Source organism: Prunus avium, chromosome 1 (genome assembly GCF_965620075.1).
Source record: "Prunus avium chromosome 1, drPruAviu1.hap1.1, whole genome shotgun sequence".
NCBI classification, from domain to species: domain Eukaryota; kingdom Viridiplantae; phylum Streptophyta; class Magnoliopsida; order Rosales; family Rosaceae; genus Prunus; species Prunus avium.
Window position 1 is genome coordinate 57299007 of NC_142284.1, and position 19739 is coordinate 57318745.

Consider the following 19739-nt stretch of genomic DNA (forward strand, 5'->3'; position numbering starts at 1 on the left):
AATTATAATTAGTAATATACGATTTTTTTAATTTATAAATGTTTGTACCATATCTGATCCTCCACTCATCCATTGACACGTGGATCGCTTAAACTCCCCAAATGCCCAAAGGCTCCGAACAATCGGCATCGGTTACCAATGATATTGTCTCAAAGCAGCAAAAGATCGCTACAGGCCCAACACAGCCTACAATCGGTATCCCTTACCGATTTTGCAGAATCAACCTTGAAGCACCCGCCCGAAGTATCTAAGGACTCGTGTCAACCTCATAGGGCCCTCCCATGAGTCCCACATCGAAATTAAGTACTAAGAGCATATGAAATGCCCTCTATAAATAGGCCCCTCCACTACAAGGGCAAGACTTTTCAGCTTGACTTTTATACTTTTATATGGTCAACAACAAGAGCTCTTAGAAACAAATTTACTTTGGCATCGGAGGGTCTTAGGCTGGTTCCACACCGGTTCCATAGACCTCACGAGTCTCAACTCTCTTCTATTCAGGATCTGCATCCAAGGACAAGAAGAATCTGCATCTATCATTCAATCGATCTGCTAGATCGTCCTCACTACTTGTAAGTTGCACTCATCTCTATCTGTTCAGTTTTAGTGCCAACAATAAATATGGTGAAAGTTTGGCCACTATAGAGTATTTTATATTAATTATTTAAAAATTTAAAGTGTGTTTGTACAATATTTGGCCAAGCATTTCCAAGCTAATCCAAGCAAAGGAAAGGGAGTCCCACATCGACAAAACACAAGAGAAGGGGACTCTCCCTTCCCTATAAAAGAAGACCCCTCTCCTTCAAGGGAGAGGGGGAGGAAGAAAGAGGTTGGGCAGGCTACTAGGGCCTCATGGGCTTACTCATGAGCCCATTTACAAGCCCACGAATCATCGGCCATCAGCCAGATCATCTGCCTTCGGCCATCAGCCTTCGGCATCTGCCTTCGGCCATCAGCCTTCGGCATCTGCCTTCGGCCATCAGCCTTCGGCATCTGCCTTCGGCCTTCGGTATTCTTCCTCTTCCCCTTGGGTCTAACCCTATGTACAATGTATACACACATTATTATAATGAGAACATACTTCTCTGTGGACGTAGCCCATTATTCGGGTGAACCACGTACATTTGTCTTCTGTATGCATGTCCATTTATTTACCGATTGCTCTTACATACTGAGGGTCCTCACCCTCAACATCCACCTCATCTTTAAGTTGGCCTACATACTACCTGTCTAGATTTAGCGCAAACAAAGTGTTTTCAATAATAGGTGAAAAATATGTGAATTTTACCTATGTTATTCATACATCTGTAAACATATGTGTATATAGTTTGTTTGGTTTTTTTTTTAATTTTTAAAAATGTGTATTTTACTATACTTTTACAATTATACATAAATTGAAAGTGTTTTTTTTGAAAAATACATATCTTCGGCCGACTAGGGTTTCAATAACTAGTATGCTAACCTTGATCACACTACATGCCACTAAGCTAATAGGTAGTTGCACATAAGTTTTAATAGCATCTCCTCCAGTCATACTCTAATTTCAAAACTAAATCTTAACTAAAAAGACTATAAATATAAATTTATTTTAGAAGCTTTTTAAGTTGGATCCGGATTATACTCAACTGTGTTTCCTGGTTTAAGGAGTTATATTGAATAAGAGCCAATATGAAATAAAAAAAATTACACCCTCAGGTATACAGTTCATCTAGTTTGGGTCTTGAGTTTGTCTTACACAACTAACAAAAAGAAAAAAGAACAAAGATCAATAAACCACCTTCCATTGTGCTATTTCAATTACAGTAACTTCTCTTTGTAGTTGGTTTTAGAAAAATATTATTGCATGTGACGGTAGTACCATGTCGGTCAAAAACAATAGTAGCAACTAGCTTACTAGCTGATATTTTATGAAAATAATAATACCATGCACGGTGTTTTACCGTTGCACATAATAATACCATGTGGGTTATAAATGATACACAAGATTAAAGGGTGAGCCAAAAACAGGCATGAACCCCACCATTTGCACAGAGTATGATTTGATTTCCAACAGAAGTCCCAGATCAGTTATACAAACAAGAAGAGTAAAATGATGCCGTTACAGTGGGGCAATATTGAAGCCACTTTAGCTCATCTTTTTGGGTAAAGCCAAAAAAAGCTAATGGCCAAGAACACTCATTGCATTGCTGAGGATAAGGTTAATTATGTGCCGTTATAGGAAAACACTGTTTTTGCCAAAAAGTAATGCCCGCTCTACTGGATTAAAGCAAAACCAAGCAACTTTAGTACAACGTTCGAAAACCTTGCTATAAAATCTGGTGCCGGTGAGGCTTCTTACTTCACCAACAATTATTCTTTTGAGTCTCTCTTGCCATTAGCTTTCGAGATCTGTGCTCTGCTTTAATCATATTTCCCAGTTGTTCATCTGCACTTGGCGTATTTTCCCTGTTGTATTTCCACCATCAATAGCTGAAGCACTTGTTTCCGTGGTCCTAGAGCAGTTGGCTTCCATCACACGTAAACAGAGAGAAGAAGAGGTGAGGCTGGTCGTGAATGTTGACCGAGAAGTTGAAAATCTCATCTTCCATTTCAATGCTATTCAAGCTGTGCTCTAGGATGCAGAGGAGAGGCAGGTGAAGGAGGCCAGCGTCAGAAACTGGGCGGAGTCTGGAAGATGTGTCGTACGACATTAACGATCTGTTGGACGAGTGGAACACTGAAATTCTCAAGCACCAAATTGAGAAAGAAGAGAAAGATGCCCTTACAAAAAGGAAGAAGGTATGCCTCTTCATTTCCTCCCCTAGCTTTTGTTGTGGTTGTGGTCCAATTGATAAAGTAGTTAGGCGTCATGACATTGCTAAGAGAATAAAAGAAACACATGAAAAGTTAACTGAGATAACCAATTTAAAACAAAATTATAACTTTCATGAGCACACAATTAGAGCCACTGAGAAACTTGAACGGGTTGAAACTTCTTCTTTTGTCGAAGTGTCTAGTATAATTGGTCGTGAAGAGGAGAAAAAAAGATTAATAAGCATGTTGTTAAGCGAGAGCAGTCAACAAGGGAAGAGCCCATTTGTTGTGATCCCCATTGTGGGAATGGGAGGATTAGGAAAAACTGCATTTGCCCAGTTAGTCTATAATGATGATGAAAATATAAAAACTCATTTTGACACTAGAATATGGGTTTGTGTGTCAGACCCTTTTGAAGAGATCAAGATTGCCAAAGCCATTGCTCAAGCTCTAAATAAAGATGATAATCGAATTAATTCAACTAGTTTGCAACCTTTGTTGGAATGTATAAATGAATATATTAGTGTGGTAAAAAGTTATTCCTTGTTCTAGATGATGTGTGGAATCCAACCATATTGATAATTGGGAACCATTAATGGGAGCTTTACAAAATAGTGCTATATTGGTGACCACACGAAAAGAGACGGTTGCTGCTGTGATGGGAGCAACCGCTGATCACGTAATCCATTTGAACATCTTGAGTGATCAAGATTGTTTGCAATTATTCAATAAAATTGCTTTCTTTGATAGAGAACGAGATGATCAGCTTGAAGTTATTGGGAGCAAAATTGTTAAAAAGTGCAATGGTTTGACTCTTGCTGCAATGACTTTAGCTAGTCTTATGCGATATAAGAAAAACAGACAAGAATGGCTAGATGTTTTGGATAATAAGATATGGATTTAAAAGAGATTGAACAACAGGTTTTTCGATCCCTATTCCTAAGTTATTATGAGTTGGCTCCGGCAGTTAGACGTTGTCTTTTATATTGTGCCACTTTTTCAAAAGATTATAAGTTCAAAAAGTTGAATTTGATTCAGTGTGGATGTCAAATAACTATCTTAGTACAGAAGGAGAAAATTATATATATACTAAACGGCAATTCAACTAAACACTGTTCTTAAGCACAGTGAAATTACGAGAATGCCCCTCATTTTACTTCAGCACAGTGAATTGCCGAAAATGCCCTCCACTAAACCTTTTCTCCTCTTCCCTTTTTGCCCCTTCCCATTCGCATCTCCTCCCTAGCGAACGTTTCGTTCGCTCAGAGATTTCCAGTCCATTTCGAACCAGCTGGTTGGGCTGGTTTGGGGCAGCCATGGAAGATCAGAGTTCACTGTTCTGCATGCGTGGGGGGCCGTCGATTTTCGTTTGGGGAGGCGCGCTGCGAATCCAGCCGCCCTTTTGGTCTTTATCTCATCGGTTTTCCTCTCAGATGTTGCGTTCGAGTGTTGCCATTCCAGCTGCGCTTCATCCTTCTTCTCCTCGCACGGGTTTAGCTCAAAGGGATTTCTAGGTTTCGTAAAAAAAAGGTTGGTTTTAACGTTCTTTTGGTTTTCTAGGTTTATTTATTCATTTGTCATGTCGAAAATTGAGAAGTAAATCAGAAATTGAGTTTGGTTTGGTGTTACAGGTAGGAAAATCTGGAGTAATCAATATGAGAACCCCCAGTCTGCTCATCAATCTGGTAATTGATGTCTGTGTGGCTGATTTTCTTTTTGCGTGTGGTTATAGACTCCTTCTTTTTTTCTTTTTTCTTTTTTAATGACTCCAGATCAGAATTATAATTCTAATAGATGTTATAGAATTTCTGTTTGCGTGTGGTTATAGATTTTCTGTGTGGCTGATTTTTTTTTTCTGTTTGTACTTATCAGGTTTCAACTTTGATCTATTCATAGTTAAACATTTCTAGATTTTTACTGTCACTTTTGATAAATACCTGCATACCTTTTTATACTAACAAAAAATATATTTTATTTTCAGCTTTATAATACAATGAGTTTCGTTCACATTCGTGGTTTGGAACCATTCCAATTTAACAAGAAGATCAAAGTTCGAGTCTGTAGAATATGGCGACCAAAACTTATCGGATCGGATGATCAATACAGTGGTTTACAGTGTGTACTGGTTGACCAAATGGTGAGCAACTCTCTTTATTATATTATTTCAATTTAATTATGATAACTTCACTTACAAAGAATTAAATCCAACTAGATTCAATTTTACTATGCATCTTTTGCTCTCATGTTAAAGTCAACTAATATATTTGAGAAATTAGTTCTTCTTTTGCCATAAATCTGTGTGTTTCTTTTAGAGTTGTGCAGGAAAGCTACTGGTTGCTAATTTTGTTTAGTCTTTTTTCTCAAGTTATAATAAATATCTTAACCAGTTTTTGGGTGTTAACTGAAGTTCAAGATTGGTAATTGATATTAACTTCTCTTCATATCAGTTTGTGCTTCTTTTTTCTTTTTCTTTTTTTGTGTTGGGGAAAAGTTGGAATCATGAAAGCTACATACAACATGTGATTTGCAAATTATACTTGTTCATTTTCTCAATTAGTCTCATGCAATAAAGGGTAAAATCAAATTGTTGTTGAATCATTGTTTTGATTGATCATTGCAGAATTCAGTTTGTGGGTATGGAAGTACTCTCATACAGTTCTGCACCATGCTGTAATGCTGTTAATTAAAGGTGGAAATTGATTGTGAAAATCTCAAGTTCACATCAATTCAGTCTCCCAGGTTTTAGAAAGAAAAAAAAAACTGAATTTTTGGTGCTAAATTTGATGGGAGAAGGAAGTTTTTGAGCTGTTACAATTTAGATCAGCCTTTCTTGAAGCAACTAAATCACCAAGGAGGTTTTAGGTCATTAAACACCAGTGAAAACTTCAAACATGTTGATCCAATTTTGTCAAGTGGAAGCTCTGATGGCTACATAATTGGAGAGGAAGAGGATGAAAGTATTTCAGAAACAGGGGAACCAGTAACTAAAGTTTTGATTCCTGGTCTACCAGATGAATCCAAAGGCGAATTGGGTGCGCCAGTAAGTAGTTGCTTTTGGGAATGGAAGCCCAAATTCAATGTGCATTATGAGAAAGCTGGATGTGAAACCTTAGCAGCTGAATGGATGGTATGTACTGGGATTCATTGAAACGATTAAGATTGACTGCCTATATCTTAGCAGCTGACTTTGAGCCTTAAAGTTTTCAGATATTTATGATGACCCATACTTGGGTCCGTTGCAGTAATTGAGATTTGAGTGCCTAGGTCTAAGCAGCTGAATTTGAGTCATTAATTTTTCAGATGCATATGATTTTGAGTGTTCCCTCAGGTTTCTTTATTAGTTATTTTCCCCTAATGACAATTCTTTCACTTCCAGAAACTAATGGCATCATTCGTTCATTTTGCAAGGTTGGTGTATACTATGGTACTCCACAAGTGACATCTGGAGGAATTGCATTAAAATTCTTTGCCACATTTCGGCTTGAAATACGTTCTACAGGGAACATAAAGTCTGTAAGAACAATAGCCATCGTTTCTTATTGCATGACAGCTATTTGATGGATGAGTATATTTATCTCTGTACGTCATCTAATATAGTTTGATCTATGTTGTTTGCTCATAGAATGTACTCCGTTTTGTTGCACTGTTTCTTTTCTTATTCTTATATGCAGGGATGATTTGTTTTCTTTTCTTTTCAGTTTCAAACAGATTTACAGTTCTTTTCTCTTGCTTAAATTTGTGAAATATATGTATATGGAGAGCCCAGATTAAGAAATAGCGGTTACGCATTATGTAGCCTTTTTATTGGGTTAAACGATGGAGTACAATGTGTTCATTTGATGTTTTTAGCTGAGATTGTGATGATTTTCATTTTGTGGATTTTCAGTTTTTGCAAGATGGTAGTAGTGTATGAGAGCGTTAAGAGGAGGCTGTGAGTAGAAGGTGGTTCTTTGCAGGCTAGGCAAGGTTGAAAATGGTTTTTATTTTATTTTATTTCTCCTGTTTTTGTTAGACCCTTTTTGTTCACTCATTCTCCCTGAATATTATGCCCAAAGTAGTTAAATAAATTATCGCAACTATTCAAAAGTATATATATGTTTGGTATCATCTCATGTTGCGTACGAATTGAGCAATGAAAATGTGAAAGATCAATTACAGAGAAACAGGTGGTGCAAATGTTACATTTGTATTTTTTTGGTTTCATTCTTTTGTTTTACTAATGCCTCATTGCCTTTTTTTTTTCCTTCTCTGATGTGTCTCTGGAACCAGCAAAAGTTCACTCTCTGGACTTGCTCCACTTGAAGCAGTGCTATTTGATATTGATAGAACTCTGTGTGATTTAGACCCCATTCATTTCAATGCCTTCCACAAAATGCTTCCATAGGTAAAGTGATTGTTTTATTTCCTACTATTCTGTCATAAGGAAAATATGCAGGATTTATCTGGTCATAACTTGACATTTTTCTTGGGTTTTATGGACTACAATGTGTTCAATTAGAAAGCATTAGTTCATTTGGTGTTTTTAGTTGAGGTTGTGGTGATATTCATTTATTTTCTTTTTGTGCCTTTTCAGTTTTTGCAAGATGTTAACAGTGTACAAGAGAGTCAAGAAGAGGCTGTGAGTAGAAGGAGGTTCTTTGCAGGCTAGACAAGGTTGAAAAATGTTTTTTTTTAATTTTTCCTGTTTTTGTTCGAAACTTTTTGTTCACTTATTGTCCTTGAATATTATGCTCAAAGTAGTTAAATTTTTGTCCAAAATGTTTTATTTGTGTTTCTTGATTTGACTGAAAGTTTGGTATTTCATCCTTTTTTTTGGAATTTTCTTTTAAATTTGTTCATAGCCAACTGCTATTATACCATTTTTAATAATTTGTTACAAACTTGATTTTAACCTATGTATTTGCTTGAACATTAATTTCTCACCATTAACACAGGTCTTATTGATCAGCTCTTATCGTTAATTCTGCGATCTACCATATAGGCTAATTACGTCATTTTATATTTCTTGAGTTGTAGCTATTGTGCTACAAATTTCAAGTGGAACCAAGTGTTATTCTACTAAGATTTGTAGGTGTTGGGACATAAATGGCAATACAGTTTATTTTCGTACTACATCAGCTTACTTCTTCATTATATTAACTTAACCTATAAATGGCAATATTACATGTATTAGTTTTGACCATAGGTGTCTATAGATTATCTCTGCTTATGTACAACAAACTTGCGAAGGATTTGATTCTATTATGGGTATTTGATTTGATTCTATTAAAGTTTGGATCTTTTGGTTTCATTCTGTTATAGGTATTTAATAATTTGTGCAATGACTGAAATTATACTTTTGTCCACCAGATTCGTACAATGCTTGGCGTATTTAAATTGTGGTTTATGCAATTGATTTTTTTGCCTTCATTCTATAATAATAGTCATTGTCTTCGCTAAAATTTTCCCATTTGTCCACACTAAGACCTACCATTTTCCAAATTTGTAGCAACAGAATCAACACCCCTTGATTTGATTCTATTAGAGCTTGGGTGTTTTGTCTTAATTCCCTTATACCTATTTAATAAATTGTCACAGTTCTAAATTTGTTATCAATTGATTAAATAAACTGAGCTTATACCTTTGTCCATCAGATTAATAGAATGCTTGATGTATCTAAACTGTTGTTTGCCCTGTTGATTTTTTAACTTAATTCTGTGATAATAGTTATTGCCTTCACTCAAATTTTCCATTTATCTACACTAACACCTGCCATTACCGAATTTGTACCAACAGAGTTAAAACTCCTGCAAAAGACAAGAAAGAAAGAACAGAAACCACTTCTGCAGTAGAGCAAACAAGAGATGGATCTAATTTCAACAGACATCAAGGCAGAAAAATCCCCTTCCCCCACCAGTGGCATATATGTAAAGACATGTCCAAACTCTTTTGAACAAGGAGCAGCTCAACTGTTGATATTTTGATTGCTGCTTGGTTTAATAAAATATGATCAATATTTTAAGATGACAAGCAACATATAAAACACGTTATTAGTCTTTATTTTGTAACTTAAACTTGCTACATATTTTCATAACTTTGTACACATTTCAAACGGTTTTAAAACCCGCAGTATCGCGCGGGCACCTTTGCTAGTGAAAAAGAAACACTAATAGGTCAAAGCTATTTTGATAACTTAGTAATGCGGTCTTTCTTTCAAGATTTTGATAAAGATGCAGACGACAATATTAAAAGCTGCAAAATGCATGATATTGTGCACGATTTTGTACAGTTTCTGACAAAACATGAATGTATTGTTATGGAGGTTGGGTGTGGCAATGAGAGAAACAAGGTATTGAATGATAAAGTTCGTCATTTGTGTTTAACGTCCATCTCAGATAGATCATTTCCTGTTTCAATTTACAGTTGCAATAGATTACGTACTCTTCTAGCTTCTGGGTTGAGACTTTCTGCATTAAGCTCAGATTTAGTTTTACAATTGAAATGCCTTAGGACATTAGATTTGAGTCACAACTCGATAACAGATGTTTCTAAAGAGATCGGGGTACTAATACATTTGCGGGATCTCGATTTATCTGGCAATGATGAATTGGAAGAATTACCCGATACTGTGGGTAATTTATACAATCTGCAAACGTTGGTACTCTCGGATTGCATTGCACTTGAAACACTACCAGTGACAATAAGAAAGTTGATTAACTTAAAGCACCTTTATCTTTGGGATTGCAATAGTCTAAAAGTACCAAAAGAGATTGGAAGACTAAAAAATCTGGAAACACTTAACGGCTTAAGTCTCTACGATGATGTTGACGAGAATAAAGGCTTGATCAAGTTAGGGGATTTGGGAAACTTGGATCAGCTTCGAGAGATTTGGATATATAACTTGAAGTCAGTGCAAGATGTGAGTGAGGTTAATAAGGCACAATTTGTGAATAAGAAAAACCTCAATACTCCGTTTCTAATTTTTAGTCAGTCAGATTATGAAAGTGAAAGCGAAAGCGAAGAAGGTGAGCTTTAGTTGAAAAGTTGGGAGTTGATTTCCAATTAAGCGAAGAAGGTGTGGCATAACAAGTAAATTAATTTATTAATACTAGCTAATTGAAAATTAACTCCAGAGAGATTTAACAAAACAAACATCAAAGCACTACAACTGCCCAACAGGAATGCGAACAATTAGTTTTACTTTTAGTAGAAAATTAAAAAGGAAAGTACCTTTTAAAGAAGATGATCAAAGTACCTTTCATACTCATCTCAAGATTATATATATGCCGCCGAGACAGATGTTACCATAAATGTGCCTAGCGAGTCACCATCTTCTGAAGATTTTGAAGGAAACAAATAAGATCATAGTTGGAATTGATACATATGTATGTAAATAAGAGATTGCTAGAGCTCAATTACCTGGAGGAAATGCGGATGTTTGGGTTGTAGCAGAAATCTTGGCCCACTCTCCATTGCCTTCTTGGTAACGCTCTAAAAGTCTCACAGATCCAGGGATGCGAAGAGTCTGCAGTGGTGTTTTGAAGACGAAGTCTGGCAGTGCTTTTAGCAATTTGCAGCGGTAAATTGTTAACTCAGAAAGGCATGGCATGATTGTAATTTCAGAATCCTCTTTCGTCCACTCTTCCACGCCTTCCCACTCTTCCCAAAACCACATTTCGGAAAAGTAGAGTCGTTTCAATTTTGGGAATAATATCAGGGGTGGTGATATGATTTTGAATGAGGTTTGATCTTCTAATCCCAAAAATTCAGCACCGACCTTTCTCACTCCATCCATCCCGAATAGGGTCAGTCTTTCAAGGTACTCCAATTTCCCAAGAGGCCAAAGTTCACACTGTGTCCCATTACTAAGAGTAAGGATTCTCAAATTGTGTAAAGACTGCATCCAATTGGGCCATGTGGTGCCATTATGATCCCAAATCTGTAAAGATTCCAAATCTGGGTGCGGTTGTAAGGCATTCAGTATTTCTACACTACTACTACTGTTCCTCTGCCTTTCAAAATCAACGTTGAGATGAAATAGCTTTTTGTCCCACAATTGTGCTTTCTCAACCTCGCTCTTATCTGTCGCATCCCCCACAAATTGTATTGTGAGACTTCCCTCAAGGTTCAACTTTCTCAGATCCCCAATTTGAAATGCTTCATTGTTGTTGCCGCCACACCGACACACATCTAGTGTTTGCAAACTTGTTAATCTCCTTATCCCTTTGGGCAAGAACTCCAGAGCTTCACACTCCTCAACATAAAGATGCTTTAAGTTAATCAAGTTTCCCATGTTTTTAGGCAGTGTTTCAAGTTTATAGCAATTATAAAGGGATAAGGTAGACAAATTGTACAAACCACAAATAGTGTCAGGTAATTTCTCCAAATCTTCATTGTAAGACAAATCAATATTCCTCAAATGTATCAATTCACCAATCTCCTCTGGGAGTTCTTTGATGGAATTACCACTCAAATTTAATGTCCTAAGACATTTCAATTGTAAAATTAAATTTGGATCTATTGTAGTAATTCCTGAATCGAAAGTTGTGAGCGTGCGAAGCTTTTTGCAATTGTAGGATGAGATAACAAGTGGACCTTTAGGAACATATCTCAAGGTCAAATGGCGAACCTTATCACCCAATACCTTTGATTCGTTGGTAGTTTCCTCACCATGATCGATAATCAAACACTCATTCTTGGTGAGAAATTGCACAAAGTCATGCACAATATCATGCATTTTGCAACTTGTAATTGTACCAGTGTCAGGATCTTCATCAAAATCCTGGAAAAATGATCGGGCCACTAAGTTGTCAAAAACTGCATCACCCGTTGTTCCCTTTTCTTTATTCCCTTTCGAAATAACATAGTCTTGTGCCATCCAAAGTTTAATCAAATCATCTCGTTGAAACATGTAATCTTTAGGAAAAGTAGCACAATATAAAAGGCAACATTTAATTGTGGGGTCCAAATCATAATAACTTAGGAACAGGGGTTGGAAAACATCTTGCTCGACCTTCTCTAGATCCCATATCTTACTATTCAAAACCTCTTTCCATTCTCTCATTGTTCTCTTATTCTGCATGAGACTACCTAAAGTCTTTGCAGCAAGAGGCAAACCCTTACACTTCCTTACAATTTTCTTACTAATATCATCAAAAGCCTTAGACTCATCTACAACCCTATCCAAAAAGGCCATGTGATTGAAGATTGACAAACAATATTCATCACTCAACCCTCCCAGATTGATCATGTTTCTTGTTGCTCTCATCATTTTAGCAACCTCATGTTTTCTTGTGGTCACCAATATTCTGCTGCCTTCAGCACCACTTTGGATTAATGGTACCTTTAATTGTTCCCACTTTTTAGGATCATCGGTCCATACATCATCCAGGACAAGGAGAAAACTTTTGTCATGGATAAATTCAGACATACATCGCAACACCTCATTCAACTCATTTGAATTTGGGGCGTCTTTACCAATAATGGCTTTGGCAATCTTAATCTCATCAAAAGGGTCTGAAACACAAACCCATTGCCTCATATCAAAATGGGTTTTGACTCGGTCATCATTATAGGCTAGTTGGGTCAGAGTTGTCTTTCCCACGCCTCCCATCCCTACAATAGGGATGATAAGGAGCCCCTTTTCTTCTTCACTACTATCACCCAACAACTTTGTTATCAAAATATTCTGTTCCTTTTCACGACCAAATATCTCAGACATATTGACATAAGATGCAGTTTGAGGTCGTTGAGGTTTTTGAGGTTGTTGAATGCCTAATTCTTTGCGTAGGAACTGGTACTTTTTTCTTTCCTCATAAATCTCAGTTAACTTATCATTCAGATCTTTTATTTTCAGAGCAATGTCACGGCGAAGAATCAGCCGACTGACTTTGCCAAAACAAAAGCAACGGGAGAAACTAGAGAAACGTACCTTCTTCTTTGTAACAAGAGCATTTGGATCACCTTCTCTTTCTTGCTTCTCAACTTGTTGTTTGAGAATGTCTGTGTTCCACTCATCCAGCACATCCACCATCTCGTAGGATATATCTTTCAGCTTATCCAACCAGATTTTGACACTTGCCTCCATCACTTGCCTTTGCTCTGCATCCTCAAGCACGGCTTGAATAACTTCCAGAGTCCCAGTGAATTTCTCAACATCTTCCTTAACGTTCAAAACATGTTTCAGCTCTCCTTCTATGTATTCATAAGTTGTCGAGGCCAACCGTTCCAGCAGCATGGAAATGAGCGCATCAGCCATTATTTTGAGCTTTAGAAAATGGTTGACAGCAGTGTTTATGAAGAAGAACTTATTGCAGGATGATTGTTTGTGTTGTGGTGTTCCCTTTCTTCTGCCCAGTTTATATGCTGTGTAAGTCTTCAAGGCAAACTCCAGGTCAATTTTAAAGTGACAAATTGACACTATATTAGAAAAGCGATATCTAATCTGGGGCTGGTGAGTGTGCCAGACTGTCTTTCTTGACCTTACCATACAAGACAAGATTAACGACTTGTTGAGGCGTGGATGATGTAAACTAGCTTAATAATTGATCGAGTTTTTTTTATATAAACTTGTTGAAGCATTACCAAGAGGTAGTGCATAAATCTCCAACAAGGCAACCATGGCCAAAGAGTGGCTAGTATATTATACTTACTTTTCTTATTTGGTTATGCCAACTTTTAAATCAAGTTTATGTTTACTGTTCTCTAGAGAGATATGGGAAATCTTAGGTTAACGATCCCTTTTAATGTAACAAAATAAATAATAAATAATTATCTCCAGATCAATTCACTTCGTTTAGTTGTTTGAGTTGAGCTTTGTACATTTTTTCATAAAAAAATCAATATTAATAAAACTGAAACTGTATGTCACCAGATTTTTGCCTTGTGCTTTCACCCTTCTTCTAGCCCGTTTCTATAGCGAGTAAAGTCAACTGGTCCACCAAAAGAAAAGCAACCAAGCCATTTATATAATGTATCCGAATTTCCAACTCCACGCCAATCACTAAAATAAAGCCGCCTTTGTTTACCGGTGACAACAATTTTTTTGTCCGCCTCTAGATGGAGGTATGATGCGTATTACTTAAATTTAGTTCAATTGACTATGAGGATTTATTTACTAATTCTAAGTATTAAAATCAAGGATCAAGGTAATTACATATGAAATTTCGGAAAGTGATTTATGAATTCGTTTTCAGAAAGTGAATTGTAATTGATTGTCGTAGATCCACAAATGCTTTTCCATTTCTCTAATTTTGGTTCTATGTTAGTTTTTTGTGCCTCCAATTTTTTTTAACGTATATGTTATATATATTAATATGTTAAATATTGTATATATAAAACCCGCGTAGGACATTTACACAAAGTGATCAGTCAGATGCATTTCAACACATCTTAACCATTCACATATGATTTAACCAACATACATGTGGCTTTCGAAAAATGGGGAAGAAAATAACTCGATGGGTAGCAACTATTTCAGTGGACGATTCAAAAACTACTAAAGTACGTAGTTCCTCAGAGTACATTGCACGAATTAATGACACAAAGGAAGATTTGCAAATGATCAATACACCAGTAGATAAAAAATTAATAGTAGCTTAATAGTGCCAATTGGTTTTTTTTTTTTTTTTTTTTTAAGAATTAAGAAAAGATAAAATGGGTAGTTATGTTTTATAAAAATAGGACCAATTATCTGATTTTATTTTTATTTTTATTTTTTTAATAGGAAAAATATAAATTGGCCATATTATCCTCATTTAATTAATAATTTCAAATTTTAATATTTACATTAACCAGGGGTATTTATGGTATTTTTAATGTTACACCATTCTCTGCCTTTTGCTTTATATATATAGATTACTACCACTCTCAGTACAAATGTATGCATTCAAAAACATATTATTGAACTAAAAAATTTAAGCATGGATGTCCTTCAATTAAAAAAAAATCATATAATTATATTTTTTTAATAGGAAAAATATAAATTGACCATATTATACTCATTTAATTTATGTAGTCTGTTTCTTGGGGCTTTGCCCCCTTACTTAATAAAAAAAAAAAAAATCATATAATTATATATTTTTTCAATAGGAAAAATATAAATTGACCATATTATACTCATTTAATTTCTTAGAAGAAGGAAACTTAAGTGGTTTAGTAATAATCAATAAATTATAAAGCTTTGGTTTTCCTTTTCTTATTCGATGGCTAACAGTCAGTCATCACTGAAAATACTCCTTATGATTCATTGGTCTCGAATGGAATTTTAACAATGTGTCAATACTTTTTCTCTTCACACTTATTGAAGTGTATTTTTTTTTTTCCTCTTTCCCTTAAACGTCAGAAGCCAGGGGATGAGAAGATGGAAATCCTGAATCATTAGGAACTCAAAGAAGCCAATAGTTCATTGGGCAATTTCCAGGACCATGCCCAAGCACAAAAAATGAGACCAATGCTGCAGGAAATTAAAAAATGGATATTGGACCAAAGGCTTGTTGCACTAAGTTCCATGTCCAAGAGACTAATGGGCCTCGTGAAGTATATTTAGAGCAAAGAAAAGAAACCCCATTAAGAAATCAGTTACCAAACAACTTATGTTCAGTTCACTTTTCACTTTTTATGAAACTGAAATTAGTACCAAACAAGTTTTCAGTTTTTAGTTTTTACAAATGAAAACTGAAAATTGAAAATTGAAATGGTTATCAAACGGCCCTAAACATTTCAAACTTAGTTTTGTCTATTTGATTTTGAAGATCCATTAAATTAATTTCAACAAAAAAAGAGAGGTTAATTTCAAGTATAGTGGAACAAGTTGCAATAAGTTGTAGTGCCTTGGTTGCTTGCATTTGCTCTGCATCCCCAAGCGCGCGCAGCTTGAATAGGTTTGAGATTGCCAACGAATTGTTCAACTTGTTTCTTCACGTTCAAAACAAGTTACCTCTTCTTCTATGAATTAGTTGTTGAAGGCAAGGTTAACGAAGACTTTTCTAGCTTAAGAACACACACCAAATCAAAGTTACCGATGGCAAAGAAAAGACACCTTCTAGAGGAACAACAAAACACACCTTCTAGGTAAATTGCAAACCCAAATTCACCAGTTCCTCAAGACTAGATTTTACGAATTAATGACACCAAGGAAGTTTTGCAAATGATCAATACACCAGTAGATTAGTTATCTGTACAGTCGATGTTGCCTCTACTTAAAAAATAAGGTGTTCACCAAGTTTCTGCTTACAAAAAAAAAAAATCAGGGCACTCATCAATGTTTGTTAATCAAAAGCTCAGTAGACCTTCGAAATTCATCATGTCTCTGTCAAGTTCACAAGGCAGTGGTGACTTTGATGGTTTACATCACTCCGTTGGCTTCCATAGAGTCCCTGAAATGATGAACGGTATTAAAATGAAGGAAGGAGTAGAAACTGCTTGTCCAGTTATAGAAATCAATTCATTTGCTTCTTGCAATCATTTCTCAATTCGGGAATTAAATTTTCTGAGAAACAACTAAAGCATGCAGATTAAACAAAACAACGAACCTTTATTGAGGTTTAGTTGAAAAGTTGGGAGTTGATTTTTTGGGAATAGATGATCAATTGGAAACGCCAACAATATTATTCCCGAAATTGAAAAAACTCTGTTTCGAAAGCATGGTGAAGTGGGAAGATTGGGAAGGAGTTGAAGGGCACAGGGAGGGAGAGGATTCTGAAATTAAATTAATGCCATCTCTTTCAACCTTAAGAATCAAGTTATGTCCTAATCTGAAAGCAGTGCCGGACTTCCTGTGGAAGACGCCTCTGCAGAAATTAGTCATTAGTAAGTGTGAGAATATTCTCCAAGGTTGCGAAACAGCAAGTGGCAGGGAGTGGGACAAGGTCTCTCACATCCCAAACATCAAAATTAATTCTAAATTTGTACAAAAAGACGGAGTTCGGATGGAGCCAGAGACAACAGAGATTTCATGATGCTGAACTGATGAAGATGACGATGATGGGCTCTGCAAATCTCATCCACCACTTCTGGTAAAATGTCAATTAACCCCCCTTCCTGTTAATTATTCATGTATTAATTTTTCATTATTTACTTAGATTTCTAGTTGCTACCATCTTCAGATTTCGTTTTTGCTTTCAATTCAAGTGGCTGCTGCATCCTCTGTAATCTTCCAACAGTGCATAATCTTCTGTGAGAAGAAGGTAAGTTTTTCCTGCTACATTAGTTTCCTAGTCAAAATCACTTCGTTTTAACATGTTTATCTAGCTCCGGAGAATTGATGATGATGATGATGATGGGCTCTGCCAATCTGATCCACCTCCTCTGGTAATCTTTTCCATCACTGCATAATCTTCTACGAGAAAGAAGGTAATTTTTCCTGCTATATTGTACTACAATTCACTTGGAGTTAACACCTACTAACTTGAGCGTCGGAGTGTTTTCTTGCAGGTATTCCCTCCTCCCTCGTGGCTGAGTGTAGATGGTGTCCTACTTCTCAAACACAATTAGACTACACTAGACGATTACTTGTCAGACAACCCGAACCAACAATAACTTCTCATGGAATGAGTGCCTCTGCTAGCGTAATTAACTTTCTCAAGATGGACTTCTTGATTACCCATTTTCATCACGTCTGTCAAAATTGAGATGAAGATGGAGTTCTGATGGAGCCAGCACAATAGAGAATTCATGATGATGAAGATGACAACGATGGGATCTGCCAATCTCATCCACCATTTCTGGTAAGATATGTTAATTAACCCCTTAATTATTCATGTAGTCATTATTCGTTTACCATATTTACTTCCAGTTTCTAGTTGCTACCAACTACAGATTTCTTTGTTTTCTTTTTCCTTTTGATTCAAGTGGCTGTATGTATCCTCGGTAATCTTCCAACAGTGCATAATCTTCCATGAGAAGAAGGTAATTTTTCCTGCAACATTAATTTCCTAGTCCTAGTCATTTCGTTTTGATATATAATTATCCAGCTTATTGTGAAATTTTCTTAGTTTGTAGTTATAAGTTCATTCCTTTCGGCTTCGTTTGTGAGTTTTGATCTTTTGTTCTATACTTTGGAATAAGGAGAGCCAACACAACAGGTCTTTACGAGTCCTTCTCCGGATGCCTAAATAACTTGATCAAGATGGAATTGGGCAGAGTGTCTTGAGATCCATAGAAGGCTTGTTCCTCTCCAAGGTATCTTTGCCTTTAATTGTACGCATTGGAAACATCAACTCTTATTTTCCCTTCCCTCATATGTGTTAACTTAATTATTCGAGGAACTTGTTTTGCTTCATACCTTATACATACATATGATTAAGGTATTCTGTTTTGAAATTGTAATCACATTCTAAGTAGTTTTCAATTCTTCCAGTGTGCTCCAGATCCAATTAATTGAATTTCTCATCAACTTCGCCTTATTGTGTCTAAAGCAACTACCTTTTTTTTATGGAGACTCAATTGAGTGGAAATTACTTCAGTTTCTTAATGCACCTGCAATTTTTTTTTTGTAGATCCAGCAGGCTTGCAAACTGTGCTAGGATCATTGCATCTCAATCAATGCATGTGGAGTTGATTTGCTCACTTTTTTCAATAAAAGAAGTGAATTTTCCAAAGCAAAGAAGTTAGTTTGCTCAATATTCATGGAGCCCAAGTGCTTAATCGGCTCAAGAAAAGTGCAACCGAACATTCTGCTGAAAATCCAATTGAGTGGATATGCACCAGTTCTCCAGCTACAATTTCCAGTCCAGAGAGCACGATTTCTTGATTGAGTGTTGGATGTCACAAGAATATCTTAGTATGAATGGAGAAAAAGAAAGAATAATAGGCCAACAGTACTTTGATAACTTAGTGATGCGTTCTTTTTTCCAAGATTTTGTTATATATGAGAACAAAGATGATATTAGCACGTGCAAAATGCATGATATTGTGCATGACTTTGTACAATTTCTCACCAAAAATGAATGTTTTATTATGGAGGAGGCGGAAAATTGCAAAGAGAAAAATATGGTAGTCGATAATAAGGTTCGTCATTTGAACATAATGTCAACATACAATGATTCGTTTCCTGTTTCAATCTACAATTGCAAAGGATTATGGACTCTGGTAATTTCTACTTCGAAACTTCCTTCGTTACCCTCGGACTCATTTTCAAAATTGAAAAGCATTAGAACATTAAAGTTCAAAGGAAACTCAATCAAAGAAGTTCCCGAAAGTATTGGTGGACTAGTACATTTGCGGTATCTCGATTTAAGTGGGAATGGGAAATTGGAAGAATTACCTGATTCTGTGGGTAATTTATTCAATCTGGAAACATTGCTTCTTAAATGGTGCTGGGGACTCAGAGAACTACCGGTGAGCTTAAGAAAGTTGGTTAACTTAAAGCATCTTTATATTGAGGAGTGCGATTGTCTAAAAGTACCAAAAGAGATTGGAAGATTAAGAAATCTACAAATCTTAGATTTTGGTTGTATCTTCAAGACGGTGGCGAGGATGATGAAGGAATTTTCAAGTTAGGGGATTTGGGAAACTTGGAGCAGCTTCAAGGGAGCCTTTGGATAGGAAACTTGAAGTCATCGAAAGATGGGAGTCGTTGACTCTAAATTTTTGGCACTTTGTTGGAGATCTGGTGAGAGCTGAGGCAGATATAAAGGATGAAGAAATATTGAATGGCTTTCAAGTACATACAAATCTGGAGTCGTTGGCTATCATTAGGTACCACAGTAACACCCTATGTCCCAGTTGGATGATGAGCTGTTTGGTTACGTGGAAGAGAATATCTCCCACTCACACAGAATGACGGAACCGTTCGTTTGTTTTCTCAATTATACTATTATTCTTTGGTTTTTGAGGTTTTCTATTCCTTAATAAAAGTTTTCTATCCTTCTTGCTGTACTAGGTTAACCCAACCCTAATCAAATATAGCCATGTGATGTATGTCACAACATCAATAGATTATAATTAATATGTACCCTAATAAAGAA

At 36.1% G+C, this 19739-nt stretch overlaps 1 protein-coding gene, 1 long non-coding RNA gene and 2 pseudogenes across 6 annotated transcripts; 3 read left to right on the top strand and 1 right to left on the bottom strand.

Annotated features, from left to right (window-relative positions):
• Positions 1–2784: 2784 nt before the first annotated feature.
• On the top strand, positions 2785–8832 carry LOC110751991 (putative disease resistance protein RGA3; annotated as a pseudogene). Its single transcript, XR_015826100.1, has 8 exons — positions 2785–4323; positions 4425–4478; positions 4775–4930; positions 5414–5920; positions 6202–6759; positions 7063–7177; positions 7367–7446; positions 8569–8832. The product of XR_015826100.1 is annotated as a putative disease resistance protein RGA3 (transcript).
• Positions 8833–8971: 139 nt separating this feature from the next.
• Positions 8972–9808, top strand: LOC148298069 (uncharacterized). Its single transcript, XM_088249651.1, has one exon. It carries the CDS (start codon positions 8972–8974, stop codon positions 9806–9808), a length of 837 nt encoding a protein of 278 aa, XP_088105777.1.
• A 379-nt stretch (positions 9809–10187) lies between these two features.
• Positions 10188–13068, bottom strand: LOC110751982 (putative disease resistance protein RGA1; annotated as a pseudogene).
• A 2880-nt stretch (positions 13069–15948) lies between these two features.
• Positions 15949–18892, top strand: LOC110752007 (uncharacterized). Of its 4 annotated transcripts, none has more exons than XR_015826113.1 (5): positions 15949–16787; positions 16878–17498; positions 17623–17679; positions 17766–17952; positions 18270–18892. It is a non-coding gene; the product is annotated as an uncharacterized LOC110752007 (long non-coding RNA). The 4 variants fall into 4 exon arrangements; XR_015826112.1 differs by having other exon boundaries at positions 16878–17124; positions 17206–17498; positions 17623–17952; XR_015826111.1 differs by having other exon boundaries at positions 15951–16787; positions 17839–17952.
• Positions 18893–19739: the final 847 nt, after the last annotated feature.